This window comes from Haematobia irritans, chromosome 2 (assembly GCF_050003625.1).
Source record: "Haematobia irritans isolate KBUSLIRL chromosome 2, ASM5000362v1, whole genome shotgun sequence".
NCBI classification, from domain to species: Eukaryota; Metazoa; Arthropoda; class Insecta; order Diptera; family Muscidae; genus Haematobia; species Haematobia irritans.
Genome location: NC_134398.1, coordinates 231,756,596 through 231,783,096, shown reverse-complemented (window position 1 = coordinate 231,783,096; position 26,501 = coordinate 231,756,596). Strand labels below are relative to the sequence as shown.

The window sequence follows — 26,501 nt, the reverse complement described above, 5'->3', positions numbered from 1 at the left end:
TGAAGATTAGTTGATTTTAGTTAAATTTTGCACATTATGAGTAAATGTTCCTTATTTGAATAATTTTTTGCTAACTTTAATGACGTGAACTAAAAATAAGAAAAAAAGTTGTATACAAATATAGTGCACAATTTTACTAAAAAATAAAATAGTTCATATTTTCCTAAAATGACAGAAGTTAGCTTAAATTGAGTTCATAGGTCTCTCAAATGAGTAAATTGTGCTAAATTTGTACCTGTCATGAACTTCGTATAGCGCTAAAGACATTTTAAAAATTTTTAAATCCAATTTTTTCTTTCAACAGATGAAATTTTCTTAAACAAGAGAAAAAAATAATTATTTTTAATAAATTTTCTTCAATTTGACAAAAAGTATTAACTTATTTGTAACATGCTGCAATTAGAAAACTATTTTAGTTAAAATTTTCTAAAATAAACCTACATTTTCTTCCACGGTGGGTTCACTTTTTTTTGGGTGTAGCATCTTTGGATTAAAAATATAAAAAAAAACCTTCCATATAGGCTCAGACATATTTTAAGGATTTTGCATTTTTGTTTTTTTTTTAACCCTTTCACTACCGATGTCCATTTAGGAGGACATTCGAAAAAGACATCAAATTCTATTTTCCCACATAGTTTCGATATATTTCTCGATATTATTTTAAAGTAGAGGCTTTAATCTAAATAAGTTATAAATATTTTCTAAATTGGTGAGCACTAAAATACATTTTTATAAACTTCTTTAGCAATAACCGAAAATTTGATACAATTTTTCTACTGTATGTCTCTAGTAAATGGACATTTATACAAAAACTACAGCTGATACTTTTTCGGGTTCTTATTTGTATTTTTTCCCACACTTTGAAAGATATCATAGGCCAAATAGCGCTTCTTTTCGTAAGGCCATTTGGTCACAATTCGAGAATCAAGTTTTCAGTACAAGCTCATATAGCTCTTGAAGTAATTGAGGTAGGATCTCAAAATAACCATTTTTGTTTTACATGCCGTTAGTACTAGTAAAAACAGAAGAAAAATTAAAGTTTTTAAAATTAGGTTTATTTCGGTAGTGAAAGGGTTAATAAAGAAAACATTTTTATTTTCAGGTATTTGTTTGGATTTTTAAACGACGTTAATTTTTACATAAATAACTTTGCTAATATATAGCAAAAAGAGAATGGAAATTCGATAAATTACATTTGTATCATAATTTTGATTTTATAGAGCCTAATTTTAAAGCTAGATATCCCCCTTGGAAATGTCTTTATTTTATACAAGCAGCCTCTTTGGATCGGAATCAATTCCAAAACCCTTTGACGAATATCGATTGATCAACGTTTTTCTAAATTCAAAGTCGAATTTTAGTAATTTTCAAATTTGACTAAATTAAATTAGTATGTGTTGTAAAGGGTGATTCTTTTGAGGTTAGGATTTTCATGCATTAGTATTTGACAGATCACGTGGGATTTCAGACATGGTGTCAAAGAGAAAGATGCTCAGTATGCTTTGACATTTCATCATGAATAGACTTACTAACGAGCCACAACGTCGAATTTTCAGTGAATGGGCCCTAGAAAAGTTGGCAGAAAATCCGCTTTTTTATCGACAAATTTTGTTCAGCGATGAGGCTCATTTCTGGTTGAATGGCTACGTAAATAAGCAAAATTGCCGCATTTGGAGTGAAGAGCAACCAGAAGCCGTTCAAGAACTGCCCATGCATCCCGAAAAATGCACTGTTTGGTGTGGTTTGTACGCTGGTGGAATCATTGGACCGTATTTTTTCAAAGATGCTGTTGGACGCAACGTTACGGTGAATGGCGATCGCTATCGTTCGATGCTAACAAACTTTTTGTTGCCAAAAATGGAAGAACTGAACTTGGTTGACATGTGGTTTCAACAAGATGGCGCTACATGCCACACAGCTCGCGATTGTATGGCCATTTTGAGGGAAAACTTCGGAGAACAATTCATCTCAAGAAATGGACCGGTAAGTTGGCCACCAAGATCATGCGATTTGACGCCTTTAGACTATTTTTTGTGGGGCTACGTCAAGTCTAAAGTCTACAGAAATAAGCCAGCAACTATTCCAGCTTTGGAAGACAACATTTCCGATGAAATTCGGGCTATTCCGGCCGAAATGCTCGAAAAAGTTGCCCAAAATTGGACTTTCCGAATGGACCACCTAAGACGCAGCCGCGGTCAACATTTAAATGAAATTATCTTCAAAAAGTAAATGTCATGGACCAATCTAACGTTTCAAATAAAGAACCGATGAGATTTTGCAAATTTTATGCGTTTTTTAAAAAAAAAAAGTTATCAAGCTCTTAACAAATCACCCTTTATAAAGCACTCAAATTCACTAATCGATTTTTCTTGAGAATTTAAACGTGAACACCAAAGGTCGATATTTTCTCCAACTTTATGGAGACAAGAAAATGAGGTGAAGAGCGTATTAAGATAAAATTTTGATTTGTAATGGTTTACTTAACTTAGACTGAATAGTCTAAGTGAGCCTGATACATCGGACTTCCCCCTAACCTAACCTAACATAACAGTAAGTTTTAAAAATGCATTCATATTTTTTCCGTGCCTGATAATAATTTATTTTATTTTAATTTGAAGCTATTATTTAGATTGTTTTTTCTTTTAATTAATGTTTATTTTTTTTTTGTAATTGTTAGAAACAAAATTGCATGAGCCCTATTTTCTAAGTGTACTCTGAATTTATTAATATTAAAATGTCACTATGCGTAAATCGTAAATTCCGTGCAGGACCTTTAAAGCGGCCTACTACCCTCTTCCACTCATCAAAAAAATCCATTCTCAACACAAAGTCATGGCAATTTACCAAAGTAATTTTTAGCTTCCCTCACTCATTTTGTTTTTGTTGTAGTCGTTGTTAAAAAGGCGCTATATTTAAGCTCTCACTTAAACAAATGGAAGTGCAAAGCGTACAAAAAAACCCCTGACGCAGTGCGAAAAGTTTGCAACGGATGTGAAAGTGTGTTAAACAAATGTCTGCCATATTTTTCCTCATAAACGAAAGTTTCCACATGAATTCACTTTCATTCAAGGCTTATTCCTGCAGGTAATGTTTGTCGTTTGTACAAATGTATCATCATCATCATCATCACACCTTTCTTATAAAGAGATTATTTTCAAAGGGCATTTATATTCATTTATGTCTAAATTAAATAATTTTAAAATTCCCCTTTGTCCACGAAAATTTAAAAATAAATAGGGTAAGAGTACAAAATTATTATTAGAATTTACATGAAATAGCTTTTCAATTTAAGTAAGCTTTACAGCTGTAGTTTCCTATATATTTACTAGTCATAAGTATCCTTGAAAAAAAGGTTTTTTCATATATGTGTAGATTTAAATTTTCGAATAAATTTTAAAGTACTCGTTTTTGTAAATTTGGCAAGACCATAAAATTTACATATTTTATAAATTACCTAAACATTAATAATTTCCACATCCAATTTGTTTATTGGACCAACTAAGTGGTCATTAAGTCCTTTCCTTTATGTGTCTATGTTCTGTTTCATGAATATCGATTTTAAAATTAAAATTTTAATAAAAATCTAATTAGCAATAACTAATAAATAATTGGCGCATATTTTCGTCGAAATTTATTGCTTTTGCATAGATATTAAAATTTATCATACAGACCTATTTACAATAATACAATCAGGAATTACGATAGCACAAAAGCTTTTAATAATTGTTTAAATAAAGGGTACAAATCGCTTATATTGAAATTAAATTAAAAAGCAACAACTATTTGGTGGACAAAAAAAAAATCACAAACAGGAGTAAACCCACCAGGTAAGAAATTTCCTACTAAACTACATTACAAACACCGATATGATGTAAATAAATCAATATTTTGTTGAAAAAATCCAGAAAGTTTATTAGACATAATTTTTCCTCTTGTTAACGAACGGAGTTAGAAATATCAAAAACGTTTTGACAATATACAAAGTTCAACATAGATGCATTTTTGGTGAAATTTACAAATTTTGGGAAAATCTGAACGATTTCGTGGGAAATACGAATTTAGTAAATCTTTATATTTCATCCTATTCCACCATAGGATGGTTGCTTTACTATCTGTGTCATTCCGTTTGGAACAGATTGAAATATTGGACCCGCCAGATCCCATAAAGTATATATATTCTGGGTATTGGTGAAATTTTGAATCGATCTAGCGATGTCCGGAATTAATTGACGAAGCCTCTAGAAGGAGCAAATTTCATCAAATTCGGTTGAAATTTGGTACGGAATGTAAGTACGAGTATATACCCTCCAACAACCGTGCAAAAATTTATCCATATCGGTGCATCATGCTGCAATGGTTAGCATGCTCGACTTGTAAACAAAGGGTCGTGGGTTCATATTGGGCTGTCACTATACCTAACCAACTCATATCTATACACCCAGAGAAGGAATATGATCACCTCAAACATGTTTTAAGAGCAAAATGTTATTTTTTGGTGTATATAGCTCCCAAATTTCGTTTTATCCATTTTAAATTTGCTACTTAATCCTTTCACTACCGAATAAAACCTAATGTTAAAAACTTTCATTTTTCCTCTGTTTCTACTTGTACTAACAGCATGTAGAAAAATATTGCAATTTGGAAGGCCTACCTCAATTATTTATAAAGCTATATGTGTTTGTTCTGAAAACTTAATTCTTGAATTGTGACCAAATGGTCATACGAAACTAAAGTCTATTCGGCCTGTAATATCTATTGATGTGTTGGAAAAAAATCAAAAAAGAACCTGAAATAATATAGGCTATAGTTTTTACATGAATATCCATTTACTAGAGACGTAAAGTAAAAACTTTGTCTCAAAATTGTGTATTTTTCGTTTTTATATTTCCAGAAATATAATGAAAATACATTTTAGTGCCCAGCAATATGGAAAATATTTGTAGCTTATTTAGATAAAAGCCTCTACTTTAAAGTATCATCGAGAAACAAATTGAAACTATGTGGGGAGTTAGAGTTTGGAGTCGTTTTCGAATGTCCTCTGTAGTGGACATCGGTAGTGAAAGGGTTAAGTTCGTATATGCTAATGTCAAATTAGCATTTTTTTATATTTTGGTTAGAGACCATACAAAAATTGGTCCACATCAATCCATAATTACGAGTATATAGCTATCATAAAAATCTTCTTCATATAGACCCCATTAAATTCTATTGTTTTTCATAATGATTAACATCAAGAGAAAACATAAAATCATAGTGTACAAAATCGAATATAGGCGCAAAGCTAACCAACTTCCTATCTAGAATAAAGTGAGGATCCGCTTGAAGCTGCAGTTCCATATATGACCTTATCCACACTGAAAAAAATATTGTCGTGAGGTCAAATATGTCTTTAAAATACGAATGCAAATTTTGCTTAGCATAGAAGACGCATTTCTCTAATATAAAGTTTTTTCCTTGTCCAAAATTCGATAAACTTTTCAATAAAGTCGTATTGTCCTTAGAATTAAGTGCTTTGACTTAATAATGGCCATCATAACATGAAAGAAACAATTTTTGGGCTAAGGTCAACTTGACTTTAATAATTCAGAAAAATTCTTTAAAATAATGAAATTGCCTTTAAATTTGTTGTCTTTTGGCATCATGACTACAAAGCAAAATATCGTTCATATATAGGACATGTTTTTCAACGCTTTATTTTAAAGACGTCATTTACTTGAAACAAAATAAAGTTGTCGTTAACTCGGTTTTAAAGGACTTTGATAGCATATGAAGATAAAAAATCGAAAAAAAAGCTAAAAATTAAAATGTGCTTCCTAGAAGCAAGTACAAAAAACCCAAATTTAAAAGAGAATTGTGTCTTAAAAGTATCCTTAATTGTATTCTCAGCTTCTTTGGCTCGGAATCAATACCAAAATTTTTAAAGTAACGACAAAATCTTTGGAATCGGGTATGCTTTTTTTCAGTGCATAATACAAGTAAAGCGGCTGTAAACTTTTTTTATTTTTTGTGTTAGAGTGTTATCCCATTCCTTGCAAATTACTTAAAAAAAATCTGGGTATTGTCCTGCTACATTGGTGTCGCTAAAAAATGTCGTAAATATCACATGCATGTCATTTTTGTAGTTATTTATACCCTCAAAAAATCGCTTCTGTAACATACACTCCAAACACATCCTGCTTCAAGCATATATATAGTTTCAGGATTGATCCAAAAAAATTATTGTTTGTATTGTTCAAACATATTATGTTTCACCTTTTTTTCTACACTGGTAGAAAAATATTTTTAATGAAATTTTCTTTGTGTATATATATTTTTTTGCGCCAATTGGTTACTTGCATTATTTTACTTGCAGCATACTCTCTAGGTATCTCTTTCTAAATATATATATGTTTAGAGGTTATTTCTAAATTAATATATGTTTGCATTCAAACATATTATATTTACAAAAATGTTATGTCCCAAAAATAATATGTTCTAACATATTAACATATATGTCACAAACATGTTATGCTAGTTTATGAACATTACATGCTTGCACCTAAAAGTATTGTTTTAAAAATGTTGAGTTCCAAACATATAATTTTTACGCCCAAATGTTTGAAAAACAGTCTTTTTCGTCTGTGTAGAATATTTTTATTTTACTTGCAGCATACTCTCTAGGTCTCTCTTTCTAAACATATATATGTTTATAGGTTATTTCTAAATTAATATATGTTTGCATTCCCAAAAATAATATGTTCTAACATATTAACATATATGTCCCAAACATGTTATGCTAGTTTATGAACATTATATGCTTGCACTTAAAAATAATGTTTTAAAAATGTTGAGTTCCAAACATATAATTTTTACGCCCAAATGTATGAAAAACAGTCTTTTTCGTCTGTGTAGAATAGAAGCTCTCTTACAATGACAGTCTATAAACATTTACCCTAGTCCTAAAGGGAAGTTCTTTTCTTACCGCCACATTATTCTGCAATACCAAAAGAAAGTGAAATGATTAATGTTTTGAGGGTCCATGTCGAAATGCTTTTTATGTTTCCAGAAGCTGATGTCAGCATGATGAGATATTTTCCAGCTATAAGCAAAGATAAATTCTAACATAGATGTACATTTCTAAGCTATCTGCGGAGACAGCTTAGCATGTAACTTTGGTGACACATTCTTCCGTACACATGAGTGCCTAGTCTTTCAGTTGGGCAAACATTTCGGTTGGCTCTTACAAAGATCAAACACAGGTAGGTACTCGTAACGATGAATTATATGCCACACGACCATTAAAGCGAGGCCATAAACATGCAGATAGGTTGCCATTGGCAAAATTGCAACGTGTCATGTGTAAGCTCGCACCGACAGGATGCACTTAAGAACTTAAACAAACTCCTCATACATTCACAAATATTTGGGATGCATTGTAGCATCACCCAGAAAAATGATGAAAATCTACGAACAAATAGGATTGAAAGGAAGCTGACGTCAATCGCAAGATAGTCTACTGTTTCCAATGTCTAACTTACGACCCGAGGAACAACATCTTTTGGAACTAAACCAACTATTAACGTCAAGCTGCCTCCCCACAGCAGCAGCAGCAGCGTTACAAAAGAAATGTCAAACAAACACCGCACAACACTTACAACGGGAGCATTAACATCATCTCACAAAATACTGAATAGCAAAATTCTAGTCATCAGCACATTGGAAGGAAAATTGAAAAAAGGGTACAATCAAAAATTGATGGAAATTGGACAGTTGACACCAAGTTGTTACCATTGAGAATTTCTTGAAAGTGGCAAATTTAAAAAAAAATATGGATTAAGTGCATTTATATGAAAATTAACTAAGCTATCCGTTTACTTTTATTTAATCGAAAATCAATTCTACACACAGAGAAGGAATATGATCACCTCCTATAGTAAAATGTTGTTCTTGGACGGTGAACATGTAACATGTTTGTCGAAACCATATTATTTTCATGGATCTGATGTATGTATCTGATTTCGATCTGCTCCAAGTAGAGGATGCTGATGAGGAATGTGGTAATTCCGAAATAGCTGCCCATCCAACCGTCTTGCAGTCTATAGGGCTTTGCCCAAATAAATTTGACAAGTATACTTTTCCTCTGTTGGTTAAGATACACGTGTAGTTTAGTCAATGCATGGTTTTAAACTGAAATCAAATCAACAATAATGACAACATTTTAAGGGAAGAACTCTGGTTTTATAAAGGGTGATTTGTTAAGAGCTTGATAACTTTTTTTAAAAAAAAAACGCATAAAATTTGCAAAATCTCATCGGTTCTTTATTTGAAACGTTAGATTGGTCCATGACATTTACTTTTTAAAGATAATTTCATTTAAATGTTGACCGCGGCTGCGTCTTAGGTGGTCCATTCGGAAAGTCCAATTTTGGGCAACTTTTTCGAGCATTTCGGCCGGAATAGCCCGAATTTCTTCGGAAATGTTGTCTTCCAAAGCTGGAATAGTTGCTGGCTTATTTCTGTAGACTTTAGACTTGACGTAGCCCCACAAAAAATAGTCTAAAGGCGTCAAATCGCATGATCTTGGTGGCCAACTTACCGGTCCATTTCTTGAGATGAATTGTTCTCCGAAGTTTTCCCTCAAAATGGCCATAGAATCGCGAGCTGTGTGGCATGTAGCGCCATCTTGTTGAAACCACATGTCAACCAAGTTCAGTTCTTCCATTTTTGGCAACAAAAAGTTTGTTAGCATCGAACGATAGCGATCGCCATTCACCGTAACGTTGCGTCCAACAGCATCTTTGAAAAAATACGGTCCAATGATTCCACCAGCGTACAAACCACACCAAACAGTGCATTTTTCGGGATGCATGGGCAGTTCTTGAACGGCTTCTGGTTGCTCTTCACTCCAAATGCGGCAATTTTGCTTATTTACGTAGCCATTCAACCAGAAATGAGCCTCATCGCTGAACAAAATTTGTCGATAAAAAAGCGGATTTTCTGCCAACTTTTCTAGGGCCCATTCACTGAAAATTCGACGTTGTGGCAGATCGTTCGGCTATTCATGATGAAATGTCAAAGCATACTGAGCATCTTTCTCTTTGACACCATGTCTGAAATCCCACGTGATCTGTCAAATACTAATGCATGAAAATCCTAACCTCAAAAGAATCACCCTTTACAAAGGCAAATTTATGTTGCATACTTTCAGGTGATACACGTGACCACATTATTTTTTGAGAAAGGAAATGTGATCATAAATATTATACTCACCGCGTAAATTCTATTAGTTGTTGAGACATCGATCACATTCGTAATCTTAACGAGATTGGAGAACAAAATTGATTTGAACTATATTGCCTCCAAGATTATCCTTTCAAAGTTGTGACAAATTTACCACTAAAGTGGCACCAAGGAGTCATTTGTTGGGGGAATATCAATGCACACTTATAAGGTGGAAGTATAAGCCAGTTGACTTCACATCAACCAATAAGATCAACATAATTTGAGAGAAAGAATTACGGGCAAGCACAAGCTTGTTTTTATTATTTATTTATTACAAGATTTAAAATCACAATAAATTATGAAAATAAATATAAAAAAAAACAATTAGGTGCTAACAACGAAGGTTTTGACATAATAGGATTAGTTAAATTTAACTATATAAGCTTGTTTTTGTTTCACTGATTCTTGCTTAAAAGTTTACCCTGGAGTAAATCGAATAAGACGGTGGTCCTAAATAGATTTGTATACACAATATATGGTATACTACCAATTTTTCTGTTAGGTTTACTTTTTTGGTGACCACTCTTATACCTTGAACAATTTTGTGGTATATATTTCAAAATTGATACCACTGTGCCAAAATTGTGTATTGACAGTCGGAAGGATCCTATGGAAACTATTGCGTAATTCAGGAAAGAGATGACGAGTTTATTTAGATTTGCTGACACACTATGAGCAAGCTAATTTCTGACTATTCTAAGAAACCACATCAAACTATCACAACTTCCTTTCGTAGGAGTAGATGGTTAACCACAGTAAAGTTCAAGCAACTACTCAAACGTTCACTCTAGTTACCTAAGTCCTCAATGAAGTTGAACTCGAAAGCAGATTTGGGGGGGAAAACTTTAGTTTACTTTTTGCCACCAATCAACATAGTTCCCAAAAGGAAAGCTAAATAAGGAAGCTTTTAAGCCGTACTGAGGTTTACTCTACTGATTACACTAGTGACGGTGGTGATGAAAATTGCTTACGGTATATATGTAATTTTCATATCATTAATAACTGGGGAAATCTTTATGGATTTGTCAATGATGAATTTATGGCCATAGAAATAGGATTACATATGGTTACCTTACAAAACTACGTAATTGCTAAAAAGCTTAAACTTTAATGTAAACAAATTAAGATCGATGCACAATTTATATTTATTCGAAGTAGACGACAGCAGAAGCTTAGGAAAACTACTTTCACCCAAAAATGTGGTGCAAAGCTAATATGTAACTACATTACAAACTGTCAATATTTGTGGTGGCAAATCACTGACGTTGGCAACCCGCCATTAGTCCATGTGCTTCCAATGGCCAATGTGTTGACTGTAAAAGTCATCGATAATTAAATCCTTCAAAATAAATTTAGCCACAAACCTCTTTCTAATCGATAATCAAATTTATACACTCTAAAAAATATCCCTAGATATTAGTGTTATGTCTGAGAATATAAAAAAATATCACAAAATGGTTCCTCTGGGAGATATATTTTTAAAAAGTGGCATAACAGGTTGGCTGATAAGTCCCCGGTCTGACACATAGATGGCATCGCTAGTATTAAATGCATATTATTTTTATATAGTACCAACCTTCAAATGATTCGTGTCAAAATTTGACAGTTAGTTTGTGAGATAGAGCGTCTTTTGTGAGCCAACTTTTGTTATTGTGAAAAAAATTGAAAAAAGGAATTTCGTGTTTTGATAAAATACTGTTTTCTGAAGGGAAAAAATACGGTGGAAGCAAAAACTTGGCGTGATAATGAGTTTCCCGACTCTGCCCCAGGAAAATCAACAATAATTGATTGGTATGCAAAATTCAAGCGTGGTGAGATGAGCACGGAGGACAGTGAACGCAGTAGACGCCCGAAAGAGGTGGTTACCGACGAAAACATCAAAAAAATCCACAAAATGATTTTGAATGACCGTAAAATGAAGTTGATCGAGATAGCAGAGGCCTTAAAGATATCAAAGGAACGTGTTGGTCATATCATTCATCAATATTTGGATATGTGGAAGCTCTGTGCAAAATGGGTGCCGCGCGAGCTCAAATTTGACCAAAAACAACAGCGTGTTGATGATTCTGAGCGGTGTTTGCAGCTGTTAACTCGTAAAACACCCGAGTTTTTCCGTCGATATGTGACAATGGATGAAGCATGGCTCCATCACTACACTCCTGAGTCCAGTCGACAGTCGGCTGAGTGGACAGCGACCGGTGAACCGTCTCCGAAGCGTGGAAAGACTCAAAAGTCCGCTGGCATAGTAATGGCCTCTGTTTTTTTTGGGATGCGCATGGAATAATTTTTATCGATTATCTTGAGAAGGGAAAACCCATCAACAGTGACTATTATATGGCATTATTGGAGCGTTTGAAGGTCGAAATCGCGGCAAAACGGCCCCATATGAAGAAGAAAAAAGTGTTGTTCCACCAAGACAACGCACCGTGAAAACAAGTCATTGAGAACGATGGCAAAAATTCATGAATTGGGCTTCGAATTTGTTTCCCACCCACCGTATTCTTGTATTCAGATCTCAAAAGGATGATCGCAGGGAAAAAATGTGGCTGCTATGAAGAGGTGATCGCCGAAACTGAGGCCTATTTGAGGCAAAACCGAAGGAGTACTCGGTTAGGTTAAAGTGGCAGCCCGATTAAGATTCAGGCTCACTTAGACTATTCAGTCCATTGTGATAGAAGGAGTACTACCAAAATGGTATCAAAAAATTGGATGGCCGTTATAATCGTTGTATCGCTCTTGGAGGGAACTATATTGAATAATAAAAACGAATTTTGACAAAAAAAAAATGTGTTTTTCTTTGTTAGACCGGGGACTTATCAGCCAACCTGTTAAGTTGGATTACATTCAAAAATTCAAAAAATATTTGCATATTTGTAGGCGGACGCATCAATGGTACCGTTCTATTATAGCAGATGAAAACACAACTAATATATCCGGAAGCGATCATGAGCGTAGTCTTATCGGGGGCCCTATTCAATCGCAATCCAAATCCATAGTAGATGGAACACAGTTTCACTACTATATATCGGAGACAAAGTACCAGTCGAAACATGGGATAAAGACTTGATCTATCGACATTTTATTTTCTTTTTGCGATATATTAACAAAGTTATTTATTTACAAATAAATTTTGGTTTAAAAATCAAAATAATAATAGATACTTCAAAGTTTGAAATGATTTCAAAAATTTCAAAAAAAAAACCTTTAAGCCAAATCCCTATAAGAAGGTTTTGTATCTTTAATCCAAAGATTCTATTTATCAGTTTATGTAAAGATTATTTCTTTATCTAAGTTTGTTGTTTTTGTTTTTTGTCCATTTTGTTTATTACCTTCTGTTTTCTTTTTGTAAATTTGAATTTACACAAAAAAGAAAACAGAAGGTATTATTTCTTTGAATTAAAAATGTTTTTCGAATTTCAAAAATGCATGTCCTAAACTTAAAGAAGAAAATCTTTAAATCAAAGATTATAAACTTTTTTTTAATATTTTTGTTTATTTTAGCGAAATTCTTCCTTAAATTGTATAAATTGCGTGTCCTAAAAATTAAGTTGCATAATCATTTTTTATTAGGCCAATATTTGTTCAGTGTGGAAGAAGAATGTGAAAGAGTAACACTTCGGTTATACATATTTAACACCACTAGTCCCAGTTATTTGGATTTTCCGCTCTCTGACATTCTCATAAATTCCAATCACTAACACAGCAAGCCCTAAAAAATGAGCTTAACATGGAGACAATTATTGGTAAACATTAAGTTGAGCTGATTATTTTGTTGGATACACTGTGTACTTCTGCTTACCTGCTCTCTGTTCAATTTTCCTTTTTATTACATTGGCGCTTATGAATTACGTGTTACGTTAAGTAGATTTTTTTTGCCAAATGAAAATCGAACAACGATGGCAATTGTAAAAAAAGTCACAAGGGGCATACGATTATAAATTAACATATAAATGGCACACAAGTATTAGCCATTGCAGACTGTGCGGAATTGTCTCTCGCATGTCATTGACTTAATAAGAGAGACAATTTCTATTATTGAACTGGTAGAGCTTTTAACTAAGCCCATTTGTTGTTGTTTGTCGCTAGATGGCGTTGAATGGATAACGGTGGCCAACAAACATTAGTCATCGCTTAACCTGTTAGACAACAACTATGGCAGAGGGTTCACCACCACAGGTTTTACCTCAAGTATAAAACACAGCATTTGGTCACATGGGAAATGGGTGCTATTACCGCAAGTTCAAAACCACCCACACTCTATTACATTAAGATCTTGCATCGACGCAAACATTTTGGTAATGTTTTGTTTGGCATAAACCTCCTCAGCATTTTTCACATAATGTAAAAATATTTCGCCCGTATTACTGAGGAAATAACAAAGAGAAGAATTTTATAATGGAAATATTTTGTATGGTTATGAAGAATTGCAACATATTGAAGAAAATCTTTTTAACCCTCCGACGAGTGAGAAGGTCCCTAGGGACATTTTTCATTTTCAAACTGAAATTACACCTTGATGGTTCAAGGGAAGTTTACCCGACAAAGGAATCCGACCAATAGTTTAGTTTCTACACACAAAGAAAATTTCATTAAAAGTCAGCCAATCTTCATTGATATAACGAAACATTTTCATTAATACAATGCAAATATTCGTTAATAGTACGAAACGATACGTTGATTAACAGAAAATTCGTTGTAATAACGAAAAATTTCGTTGTATTAACGAATTTGTTTCATTGGCTGACTTTTAACAACACATTTCATTAATATAATGAAACTATTTCTATTAGTGTATTGAGATTTGAACGTGTGAGAAGGTCCTCTGGGACCTTGTACTGAAATTCCAAGAAATCTTTAGTAACTGCACTGTCCTTTCGCTTTTGTATTGTTTGAACACATCTCTGAAACGGAAACCGAAACTCGTATACACCCAGAGAAGGAAGGAACCATATTATTTTCTCGAACATTATGTATCTGATTTCGGAAACCATGTATATGTTTGCCTAAAAAAAATTTTTTTGCTACAAAAATGTTCCATGTTCACCGTACAAAAATAACATTTTGCTCTAGAAACATGTTTGGCGTGATCATATTCCTTCTCTGGGTGTAGACACTAATGAAAAACTTAGTGATGAAGACGATGGTGAAAACGGAGAAACAGATGATCAGCAAACAATGAATCAATTTCCGTTAGGCAGCATTTTCATCTGTTCCTGGATAATTCATCAAGGGCCAGTTCTGATTACAAAAATGTAAATGTAAATAAAATTTCCCTTACATATTCGTACTATTAAGGCGAGAGGCATCCATCTGATGCCGAGAATTCGATATGCTGGAATAAATCTTTAACATACTATTGTCATCCTTGAAGATCTTTTCTCGAGTCTCAGCGAGCCTCCTACATTCTATATTGTTCTTTTTTCAATTTTGGTGTAGTTATAATATACAGAAGGACGGATATCGATTGACAGTATAGTTCAAGACAGTATATGGGAGTGTCTGTAATTCTCAATTAAAGAAGCAGAAAATTTAGAAGAAAGCAGAAACACGGTTAGATCATTCTTAGGACTTATACGAGGCCTATTTTCTTCTGTACCTGGGTAATAATTCAAGGCCCCTAGTTCTTAGAAATTCGTACGGTAAATATAAAGGTAGAATTACATACACTGAAAAAAATATTGTCGTGAGGTCAAAGATTTCACGCAAATTTTGCTTAGCATATAAGACGCATTTCTCTAATATAAAGTTTTTTCCTTGTTCAAAAGTCGATTAACTTTTCAATGAAGTCGTATTGTCCTTACAATTAAGCGATTTCACTTAAAACTGGGTTTCATAACATGAAAGAAAAAATGTTTGGGCTAAGGTCAACTTGACTTTAATAATTCAGACAAATTCTTTAAATTTAATGAAATTGTCTTTAAATTTGTTGTGTTTTTGCATCTTAAATACAAAGCAAAAAATCGCTCAAATATAGGACACGTTTTTCAAAACTTTATTTTAAAGACTTTTTTAATTGAAAGATAGCATAATTTCTAATAGAAGTCGGGTCTTAATTTGGAAAATAAAGTTGTTGTTAACTCGTTTTTAAAGGTCTTTGATAGCATATGAAGAAAACAAGCTGAGAAAGCGAAAAATTAAAATTTGCTTCCTATAAGCAAGTACACAAAACCTAAATCTAAAAGAGAATTGTGTCTTTAAAGTATCCTTACTTGTATTCTCCGCTTCTTTGGCTCGGAATCAGTACCAACATTTTTAAAGTAAAGACAAAATCTTTAGAACCGGGCATGCTTTCTTTTCAGTGTAGAATGCATTCAATTCGTACAATGCGTCCGATGATTAAAGAGTTGAAATTTCTTTTTGAAATCAAAAGCTCGAATAATCTGCCGCAAACAGAAAAAAATCAACCCTACCATCAACGCACGGATTGACGCATGGTGTGTAATTCAACATTAATAATTGCAAACCCATTTGTAGTTATGTTTTTAAACATTGTGGGTGATCTTCACAACTTTATATTCCCTGTACAGTTATGATTCTTGAGAGTTAAAAGATGTAATCTTTCCGTTTTGGCTTCGAGAGATTCCGACTCTTCTAACATAGTTGCATGGATAAGAGATTGGTCTCTCCAGATGCTTAAGCCAATTTTCTCGCTTATGTACAGCTACAAGATGGCCGATTTCTTTGGCGAGGCTAAGGATCCTAGGAACGAATTTAGGATATAACCTGTCTATCTTGATGTACTCATAAAGAAATTCAGATCGATGCCGAGAATCCGACATGCTGCAATAAATCTTTAACATGCTTCTGCCATCCCTGAAGATTCATTCGAGTAATGAGCCACCTTCATTATATATTATTCCCTTGTCGGAGGTTCAGGTGTTGTTATAATAGGCAGAAGGACGGACATCATTTGACAGCTAAGTCCTAAAAAACCTATGTTGGTTAACTCTCGATGAAAGAACAGTAGAACGTTTAGATAATTCTCCGGAATTATATGATTTGTTTCTAGATATTTCATCAATGACCTGTTCTGATTATGAAAAATGTAAATGAAAATAAAATTTCCCTAACTATTTAGGCAAATATAAATATTTATAAACCCATTCGCAGTTAAGTTTTTCAAAATTAATGCATTATGTTTTGTTATTCCGAAATTCGTCAAGAAATATTTTGTATTCAAATATGTTGAAATCCTTTGTATAATCCACATGAATTGAAACGAAATTCCATTTCATTTATTGCATGGCACGTTACAGATAAGCATCCCAGTTTTGCCTGATGTAAACAAATTGTTAATAATGTTAGTCCTCTCTCTCTCTCTCGCTCCCTCTGCCATTGAAAAATCCTATTACCTTTCACGGCGAATGCTTAAAAAATTCATTAAATTGGATTTCCGTTTTGCTAATATTTTTGTTGGTATGCGCGACCGTATTTCTTTCTCCGATGATAACAACTAGGTATCCAGTCTAGCAAAGTCTGTGATGCACAAAACGAAGCCCCATCCAGACCAATGTGCCTCAGGTGTTGTGGCAAACATAATAAATGCAACAAACATTTGCGTGCCGACACAAACATATTAAAAACCACAAATCCTTTGGCGCTGCGTGGGAACACAACATAAAGCATATCGAGTCTGTGTGGGACAGACGGACGCACCAGACCAGGCAACCATCGACTAAGGCAGACGAATAGCAATCCAATAATCGAAATCAAACAAATTTCCAACAAGTCATACAACTCGGTTACACAATCACAAATATCGTCAGATTCCTACTCCTCCTTCTGGTCGACTCTATAACCTGGTTCAGTCAATGCTGCATATTCCAAAGGCCATCAATGAAATGAGCGAATATGAAAAAGGCTGTTTTCACTTTTTCCTTCTACTCTCGCAAGGAAGGAAGAAACATGAATGGTACTAAAGCTTATTGGCTCACTTGCTTTACAAATAGAAAGCTATGGATGGGAGGTGATTTCAGGAATTTTTCTCATTGTAAAAGCCTACCTACACCCGCAGGTGCTCAAACCCAATTTGCGTTGCATCATCAATGACAACCAACAATGGGACATCATTCATGTATGCATGTTGGAACTTTCGGTATACCTTGCTAGAGTGCATTCTCAGTTACGTGACACGCTCGTGCGGGAGGTATTCTACCACACTGACATATGTCACTCAAAATGTTACTATCGAAGGATGATTAATTTGATGAATATCTACCCAAGCAAATACATTAGGAGAAAATTTGTGATTTCTGGTAATCAAAATATCTAAATTTGTGAAGATGAATTTTTGAGACAATATACAAAGAAGATGTGTGGGCGATTTTTTAAAAAGTGCGATAAGATGTGTTATTTCCAAATTAAAGGTGGCACACGAATTAAAAAAAACTGCAGCAAAAAGTACATCCTAATGAAATATATAAATTTTTCCACTAAAATGATGATTTCACATCTTGCTTCAGATAAGTTTTAAAGTAAGCTATTTAGGGAGCTATGATTTAAGCGGTGGACTATCCTCTCTCAGTAATGCTGTTGACATTTCTGAGTGTTCATAGCTTCTCTAAGTGGTTTCACCGCAATGTGGAACGCCGTTCTGAATGGCAATAAAAAGGAGGTCCTTTGTCATTGAGCTTAATCGTGCAGCACTCAGTCATAAGAGAGAAGTTCACCTCTGTGGTAGCACAATGGACTGAATAGTCTAAGTGAGCCTGAAATATCGGGCTGCTACTATACCTAACCTAACCTATTTTATGGAAAAAGAAAATAATTTATCTATGACGCACGTGCGTACGGAACCTAAGCGTTATCTGGTGAGAGAACATATTTTCCTCGGAATGTGAAGCCGTTCTTGTCTAATTCAGCATAGCACAGTCCTGTGTGTGGGTTCCATCGCAATAGCAGCTTTCTCATGGCCAAAATTTCGTCCATGGTATGACCCACTTCACCTCCATTTTTTTCAATTCCAGAATTTGTTTTTCTCTTTCTCTCCCCTTCATATGCATTGAGATATATGCACATCGATTTGAATTTGGATTTGATTTGAGTGGTTTATCCCATAATTCAAAGTGAACATAATTTCACACATCTCTTTGTTCGAGAATGCAAACATTTCGCTGCGGATGACATTTTTCACCCACGAGATTCAGTAGCTCTTTGCTTTATGTACTTCAAACGAATCACAGATGAAATTCCAAGGACTAATGCAAGGACTTATTCTGTGGGAGTGCGTTTGAGATCTCAGTGGTTTCTTTTGGCTGTCGCATACAGCCTCAATATTCAATCGATTTTACATAGAAGTGGAACAGAGAAAGAGTTCTAGTATTGAGGAGCAATAGAAGCGAGTGCATTTTGCCCATTTTTGGTTGTGTCAAATGGCTGACGCTAAATGGTTTAAAGAAAAGCGGATTAAGGACATTTGAAAGAAACGTTAAACTATTTTTGATTGTAATGTGGAATCAGAGTGTGATGCAGATTTTTTCCAGTTTGCCTTTTCATCTCATAGATTTGAATGAAGCAAATGCTATGTTAATTTTTAAAAGAAGGTCCTATATAATCATGAAACGATTGGGGCGATACTTTTCCTTGTGGTAGGGATGTATGAGATATGATAGTAATTGCTCGTAATATTTTCATAGTTTAAAATTCAGACAATACATAGACATAAATGCATAGCAGCTATATCTACACTGAAAAAAATATTTAAGTGATATTAAAGATTACGCAACCTCAATGATGCACAAGTTATGATGCACAAGTTACATATTATTAAGGACAAATTTCTTTAAAATAATGAAATTTTAATTAAAAGAAAGTTTATAATCTTTGCTTCAAAAATTTCTTTCATTAAATTTAGGACCCACATTTTAAAAATTTGCATCCCTTCGTTAAAGTTACATGTCTTTAAACTAAGGCAAATTTTCCTTAAAGTAAAGAAACGCATTTTTGATTTACAGAAATCGTCTTTAAATTAACTGAAATATTGAATCTTTAGATTTAAGATAAAAGCGCTTCAAATATAGGCTAAAACTTATTTTGAGGATTTAGCATATTTGGTTTAAAGTTTTTTTTTGGAATTAAGAAAATATTTTTTACTTGGAAGTATCCGTCATAATTTCGATTTTAAACTGCATTTGCTTGAACATGAATAGCTTTATAAATATACCTGAAACTAAAATGAAAATTCGATAAATCTATCAATCCTAGATTTAAAGCCAGATATGTCGCAAACATAGGTTCCTTATTTTAAAGATCCCGCATCTTTGGATCGGAATCATTACCAAAATCCTTAAAGGAAGGTCAAAATCTTTGGATCCAAGTAAACTTTTTTTGAGTGTAAATCTTAACCGATTTGAGTGATATTTTGCAGCTTTAAGAGATGATGAGAATTTTGCTATACTGAAAGAAAAGCATGTCGGGTTCTAAAGATTTTTTCTTTGCACTTACGAGTTTGGTGTTGATTCCGAGCCAAAGAAGCGAAGAATTAAGGTAAGGACAAATTTAAGACACAATCATCTTTTAAATTTAAGTTTCACGTACTTGATTCTAGGAAACAAATTTAATTTATTAGTTTTTCGTCCCTTTTCTTCATGTGCTACCAAAGTCCTCGAAAAACGTGTTAACGAAAACTTCAATTTCCAAATTCATACATGACTTCAAGTAGAAATTATGCTATTATTTAATTACAAATCGTCTTTAAAATAAAATGTTGAAAAATATCTCCAATTTTTAAACGCTTTCTTGCTTTTTTGTCAAGATGCAAAAAGTCAACAAAGATGATTTCATTAATTTTGAAGAATATTTCATAATTTTAAAACACATGTTGATCTTAGTCAAACAAAATTTTCTTTAATTTTATGATACCCATTTTTAAGTCGAATCACTTAAATTTTAAGGACAAAACGACTTCTTTTGGACAAGGAAAAAACTCTATATCAGAAAAATGCGTTTTCCATACCATAGAAAAAACGCATTTGTATTTTAAGGATACTAAAGCTTTGGTTTCACGACAATATTTTTCGACAATATGTCGGTCGATGTGTTCAAATCTGAAACGATATAAATTATATTTTAAGATTGCAAAAAGTATCACGAAATATAGTATATTCATTTCATAATACGGACATTCAAATCAATCAAAACTATTTAAGTTTTCTTAATTCAATAGCCGTTATTGCAGAAAAAAGTATTGAATTCCTCAACGATCGCTTAAGAATTAAATCCTTTAACTTGGGAACAAACAAACAAAACGGACTAAGCACATAGAAAATAATATAAACAAATTAAATTCTTAATATACAAAACATGTGTTTGTACCTCCATTTATTTACAAAATATCAAAGTTTCCTTGTCAATCGAATTTCAATTCAACCATACATGACAATCCTTCAATCATCTGTCCTCTACTTGCCATTCATTTATCATTCATGTTTCAATTTTTTTTTTTGCCATCCATCCATCCGTCCATCTGTCCACATTACATTCATTTAATTAACTAAATTCCATTTAAAATTGGTAAAGTTTTTGATGCCTGGTCATGGTGGGTAATAAAATAACAATTACTGGAAATAGCAATGGCACTGACGCTGGCAATATCCTAAATTTGTTTGCATTGCTTTGCTAGGAGCCACATCGACCACTATCGACAAAAAAAAGAAGCTTGAAGAACTTTTATTGTTTGGTTTTCTTCACCCACCCTCAAGCCATTCAACATTGGTCTAACTTGATATTGGCTTCTGCGGCGAAAACAATGTGGCATTACAAAATCTTTGTGGTCAATGGAGAGAAAAACAAAAGAAAATTCTTGGGTTTGGTTTTTTTGATTGGAACATTACATTCATTGGCTAGATGAGCATAAACAATGCAAGTCGTGATAATATTCCACCTTGATTCCTGTATCATGTAACTGACTTTTTTGTTGTTGTATCAGGTAGGTATATAAGATAGTATAAAGCAAAATGATTGATGGCGACAGGTGTTGCCCATATTTGCATGCCATTTTTTATATCGAATTTGTTTTTATTTATGAATGTTGTCGAATTATGGATAAAACAAATTTTCACAGTTGTTTAAAAGTCTTTTGTTTGCTTAGGAATGGCACAACTTGTTATTAATCATAAATCTGATAAAGAACTTCTAAATGTGTTTTGGAAATCAGTGAAATGGGTACCTACGGTTAGATCTTAGGATGTCGAATCGCTATTAAAATGTGGTTTTTATTTTATCAATATCGTGTTATATGCAATCCACAACTTAACTTCAGCAGCAGAGTGCTAGGATAATTGCCAAGCTGAAAGAAAGATTTTCTAGGATTTTTCAGTTGATATTCTCTTTCAATACAATCCGTAGTACTGATTTGCTAATCATGCAACTGAGGTTGCCACTCGAGCCAAAAATAATCTACCAAAATTTGGAGAAAATTTTACCAAAAAACCGTGGTGCAATGGTTAGCATGCTTGCCTTGCATACACAAGGTCGTGGGTTCGATTCCTGTTTCGACTGAACACCAAATAGTTTTTCAGCGGTGGATTATCCCACCTCAGTAATGCTGGTGACACTTCTGAGGGTTTCAAAGCTTCTTTAAGTGGAACGCCGTTCGGACTCTGCTATAAAAAAGGAGGTCCCTTGTCATTGAGCTTAACATGGAATCGGGCAGCACTCAGTGATAAGAGAGAAGTTCACCAATGTGGTATCACAATGGACTGAATAATCTAAGTGAGCCTGATATATCGGGTTGCCACCTAACCTAAACCTAAACCTACCGAAACGAATTATTATTACCATGATACCTAATTGAAACTGGCTTAAAGGACACAACAATATTATCTTTTAATATATATAAAATTTTGTTAAAAATTTATTTTTACAAGAATGTTTTTCAAAATTTAATTTCAATCGAATTTTTTTTTATTTATACAGAAAATTTTGTTTCTACAAAAAAATTTTTGGTAAAATTCTACCAATTGTGGCAACCTCATACACAGAAAAAAATTTCCGTAGTTAAACTAACGCTAAATTTAACTTGTTTTTTATTGTAAAAAAATTATTTGTTAGTAGTTAAATTTTATTACTCTTTGCGAAATTTTCTACAGCCCAATGAAATTTTCGTTTTATTTTAAGTATGTCTCAAATATTTTATGAACTAAACGTGAGTATAAAGTTCGATGACCGTACACATAAGTTCAATATGAACTAAAGCAAATGAAAATTTTCGTACGATTCCCAAAAATAGTAAGAATTAAATACTGTATGGTTAAAATTGTCATGATTTGGCGCCAATGATTTTCTTCTTAACTTTTAGTTAATATTTTTCCTATTAGAGGGTGTAATTTCGTGAACTGTAGTTAAAAAGTACGACAGGGCATTAAATTTTCCTGGTTTTAACAACGCTTTGGTAGCAAAATTTAGTTCAATTTTCATACGAGTTAGTTTATTCTTCCTATAAAACAGTTTACTTTTTTTCGGTGTACCATCCACTATGTTTCACTGGTTTTTTTTTGGTTGGGTTTTCTCCCTCTTTTGCCACACCAAAGCGATCCCATCAGAACTAAATGTACTAAATTTTGAATTAAGCGACGTAATCATTGATCATTAAAAAGTTACTTGATCGTGGTAACTGTTGAAGAGATGATCACAATTGGTGACGTTAACAGACCAGCGTTGATTCAAAACCTGAAAGATGAAATTCCTGAAGCTATCGAGAGCAACCACAAAGGTTATGCATGACAAGGATATTGTCCCATAATTGTAGTAGTGGTGGCCATTGGGCTGATATAAATCCTTAATAGATGCCATATGTAAAACTTATAATAATATGTGAAAGACTATCCATTCGAAGTCTAATATTTTTGTCCATCATTTGGTTAATGGACTTCATATTTTTTGTCATCTAATCCCATAGTGCATCAGTGGACATGTTGTTATGTTTTATGACAAAATCTGAAATTCAACCCATGAATTTCGGTAGATAAACGAGGTGTGTTTGTGAGTTTCACACTAAAAATTCAATTGCTATTGCGTGAAAAAAAGCCATACAACTATAAACCGAATACTCCAGACTCGTTGGCTATTGTCAAAAGCTGTTGAGAATCATAAAATCTATTTCGAAACCAGAGAAGTTCAATCATAAAAAATTTAAGACTTTTTTGTCCTAAGTATGTTAAATGATACAGCAAAAAGGATGAAAGACAAAAGGATCAAATTACGAAAATCACCTATTTTTTTAAATGTTTTTAATATATTTTTTTCATTTTCTACATAAGAATACTTACGAAAAAGTAGAGATCGACATTTTTAGTGCGTTTGGGGGCACATGTCTGACGCTCAGTTGGACAGCAACCGGTATCATCAGCGCAACGATGAAGAATGGTGCAATGGGGTGTATAAATTTTCCACGAGTCCCTGCGTATACGTTCAACTCGTGGCTGGGGTAGGCGACAGGTACCCTCTTTTACAATGCGGTTATGATGAGCACTGGCAAAGGCTGAAAGTACATTAAAAGCGAAAATAATTAGAAATTTAATTTTGATCAAAAATCGCAGGTTAGAAATGCTTAAATCTTTCTTTGTAATGTGAAACGCTGACCAGACTCGTCTATTAAAAGGGGCCTCCTTTTTATAGCCTCCTTCCTATTGAGCTAAATATAGAATCGGACACTATTGAAATATTGGACTGCGTATTGGCGGAATATAAAGGGGGATAAAGGGTGATACGGTCAAAATTTGGTCAATATAAACTTGACGTATTTCTTTCAATTTTGCATTTAAAAAACCTGAACCCCCCCCCCCCCCCCTCATTTTGAAGGTGTGTGTGTGTAGAATGTTGCTCCTATTTTGATTTTGGAATTCACTCTTCAGTTGTCAAAATGCCGTCCAAGCAAGAAGAGCAGCGTATCAAAATTATGCTCGCTTACGCGAAAATCCGAGCTACTCGCACGCAGAGCTGGCAAAATCGCTAAAAGTTGCCAAATCAACCGTTACAAATGTAATTAAAGTGTTTGGGGAACGTTTGTCGACAGCCAGGAAGTCTGGATCGGGGGGAAATCGAAAACCGGAAGCCGCTGAGACGACAAAGAGAGTTGCCGGTAGTTTCAAGCGAAACCCTAACCTCTCTCTCCGAGATGCCGCGAATAAGCTGGGTGTATCGTCTACAACCGTGCATCGAGCCAAAAAACGAGCCGGACTATCGACTTACAAGAAGGTAGTGACTCCAAATCGCGATGATAAACAAAATACGACGGCCAAAGCGCGATCTCGGAGGCTGTACACGACGATGCTGACGAAGTTTGACTGCGTGGTAATGGACGACGAAACCTACGTCAAAGCCGACTACAAGCAGCTTCCGGAACAGGAGTTTTATACGGCAAAAGGAAGGGGAAAGGTAGCAGATATTTTCAAGCACATAAAACTGTCAAAGTTCGCAAAGAAATATCTGGTTTGGCAAGCCATCTGTACCTGTGGCTTGAAAAGCAGCATTTTCATAGCTTCCGGGACTGTCAACCAAGAAATTTACGTGAAAGAGTGTTTGAATAAACGTCTGCTGCCTTTCCTGAAGAAACACGGTTGTTCCGTACTGTTTTGGCCGGATTTGGCATCTTGCCATTACGGTAAAAAGGCCATGGAGTGGTACGCCGCCAACAACGTGCAGGTGGTTCCCAAGGACAAGAACCCTCCCAACACGCCAGAGCTCCGCCCAATTGAGAAATACTGGGCTATTGTCAAGCGGAACCTAAAGAAGACCAAAAAAACTGCTAAGGGCGAGCAGCAGTTCAAGGCAAACTGGCTTTCTGTGGCGAAGAAGGTGGACAAGGTGGCTGTACAAAATCTGATGGCAGGTGTCAAGCGTGAGGCCCGGCAATTCGGATTTGGAAAAGCAAAAGCCTAACTGAATATTTTTCCTGAATTTTATACTAATTGAACTTGAAAAAGAAATTTAATTTGATTTTTTAAATAAACGATTTCACCGATTTACACGCGTTTTCCCTTGACCAAATTTTGACCGTATCACCCTTTATATTCTTAATCGCGGTACAGGTCTACGATAATCTACCGATGCCTACAATAATGGAGGTTTGACGATTTGTTGTAGGGGATTGTAAAGTGATAAAGTTGCGATTTATATGAGTCTTTCGATTTTAAGTTTTGGTCTCCTAGCAGACATGTTTCTTGTCCGATTTCATAAAACATCACTATGTGAAGCAATTTCGAGGTCTTAAATAGACCGGTACAACGAATTTATTACTTGAACATTTGGAAGCCAAAATTTTTATGTGGTTTCTATTAAATTTCGAATACAGTATACCAAAGAGATGTACTGAATTGGGTTTTTATGGCTACATTTTTTTTGTAATCTCTAGAACCCATTATTTTGACTGTGTCAGCTCCAAAAAAGAGCTATTGGGAATATGTTATATTGCTGAACTTGTCCTATAAGCAGACCGATCTTCCGATTTGATTTAATGAGCCTCGTATCCAATCACCATATTTTGCTTCAGAGAAAGGTTTATTGCAAAAGGAATCCTTGTGTTCTTTGCGGCATCTTATGCATCCTCATAAAATTCGCTTCTGCAACCCCAAACAGATTCTGCTTGAAGCATATATATTTTCAGGATTGCTTCAACCAAAATATTATTCGTACTGCTCAAACATATTACGTTTCACCTTAGGCATACATTGGTGGAAAAAAAATTTAATGAAATTTTCTTTGTGTACAGATATTTTTAAGGCGCCAATTGGTTACTTCCATTCTTTTACTTGCAGCATATTCTCTTGGACTCTCTTTCTAAACACATATATTTTAATAGGATACTTCTAAATTAATATATGTTTGCATCCAAACATATTATATTTACAAAAATGTTATGTCCCAAACATAATATGTTCTAACATATTAACATATATGTCCCAAACATGTTATGCTAGTTTATGAGCATTATATGTTTGCACTTAATAATAATGTGTTAAAAAATTTGCGTTCCAAACATATAATTTTTACACCCCAACGTATGGAAAACAGTGTTTTTCGTCCGTGTAGAAGTATAGAGTCTAAAATTGGACATTTCTTGCAATTTGACTCCAAAAGTGAACATTTCTTGCAACTTTAATACAATTAAAGCAAAATTTTTTGCTACAATTCGAGTTGAGAAAAGTCGAAATTTTCACTGTAAAAATTTTCAATGTAAATTTTTGACTTTTGGAAAGTCAAAAACACAAATTTGTTCGAGAATCTACTCCACTGCCTCGATG

At 34.0% G+C, this 26,501-nt stretch overlaps 1 protein-coding gene across 1 annotated transcript in view; it reads right to left on the bottom strand.

Annotated features, from left to right (window-relative positions):
• Positions 1 to 26,501, bottom strand: part of LOC142227362 (uncharacterized) — a 338,342-nt gene that overhangs the window by 11,962 nt on the left and 299,879 nt on the right. Inside the window, exon 3 of the mRNA XM_075297853.1 lies at positions 23,529 to 23,740. Within this exon, the coding sequence (XP_075153968.1) occupies positions 23,529 to 23,740 (212 nt within the window). The remainder of the gene's footprint in view (positions 1 to 23,528; positions 23,741 to 26,501) is intronic.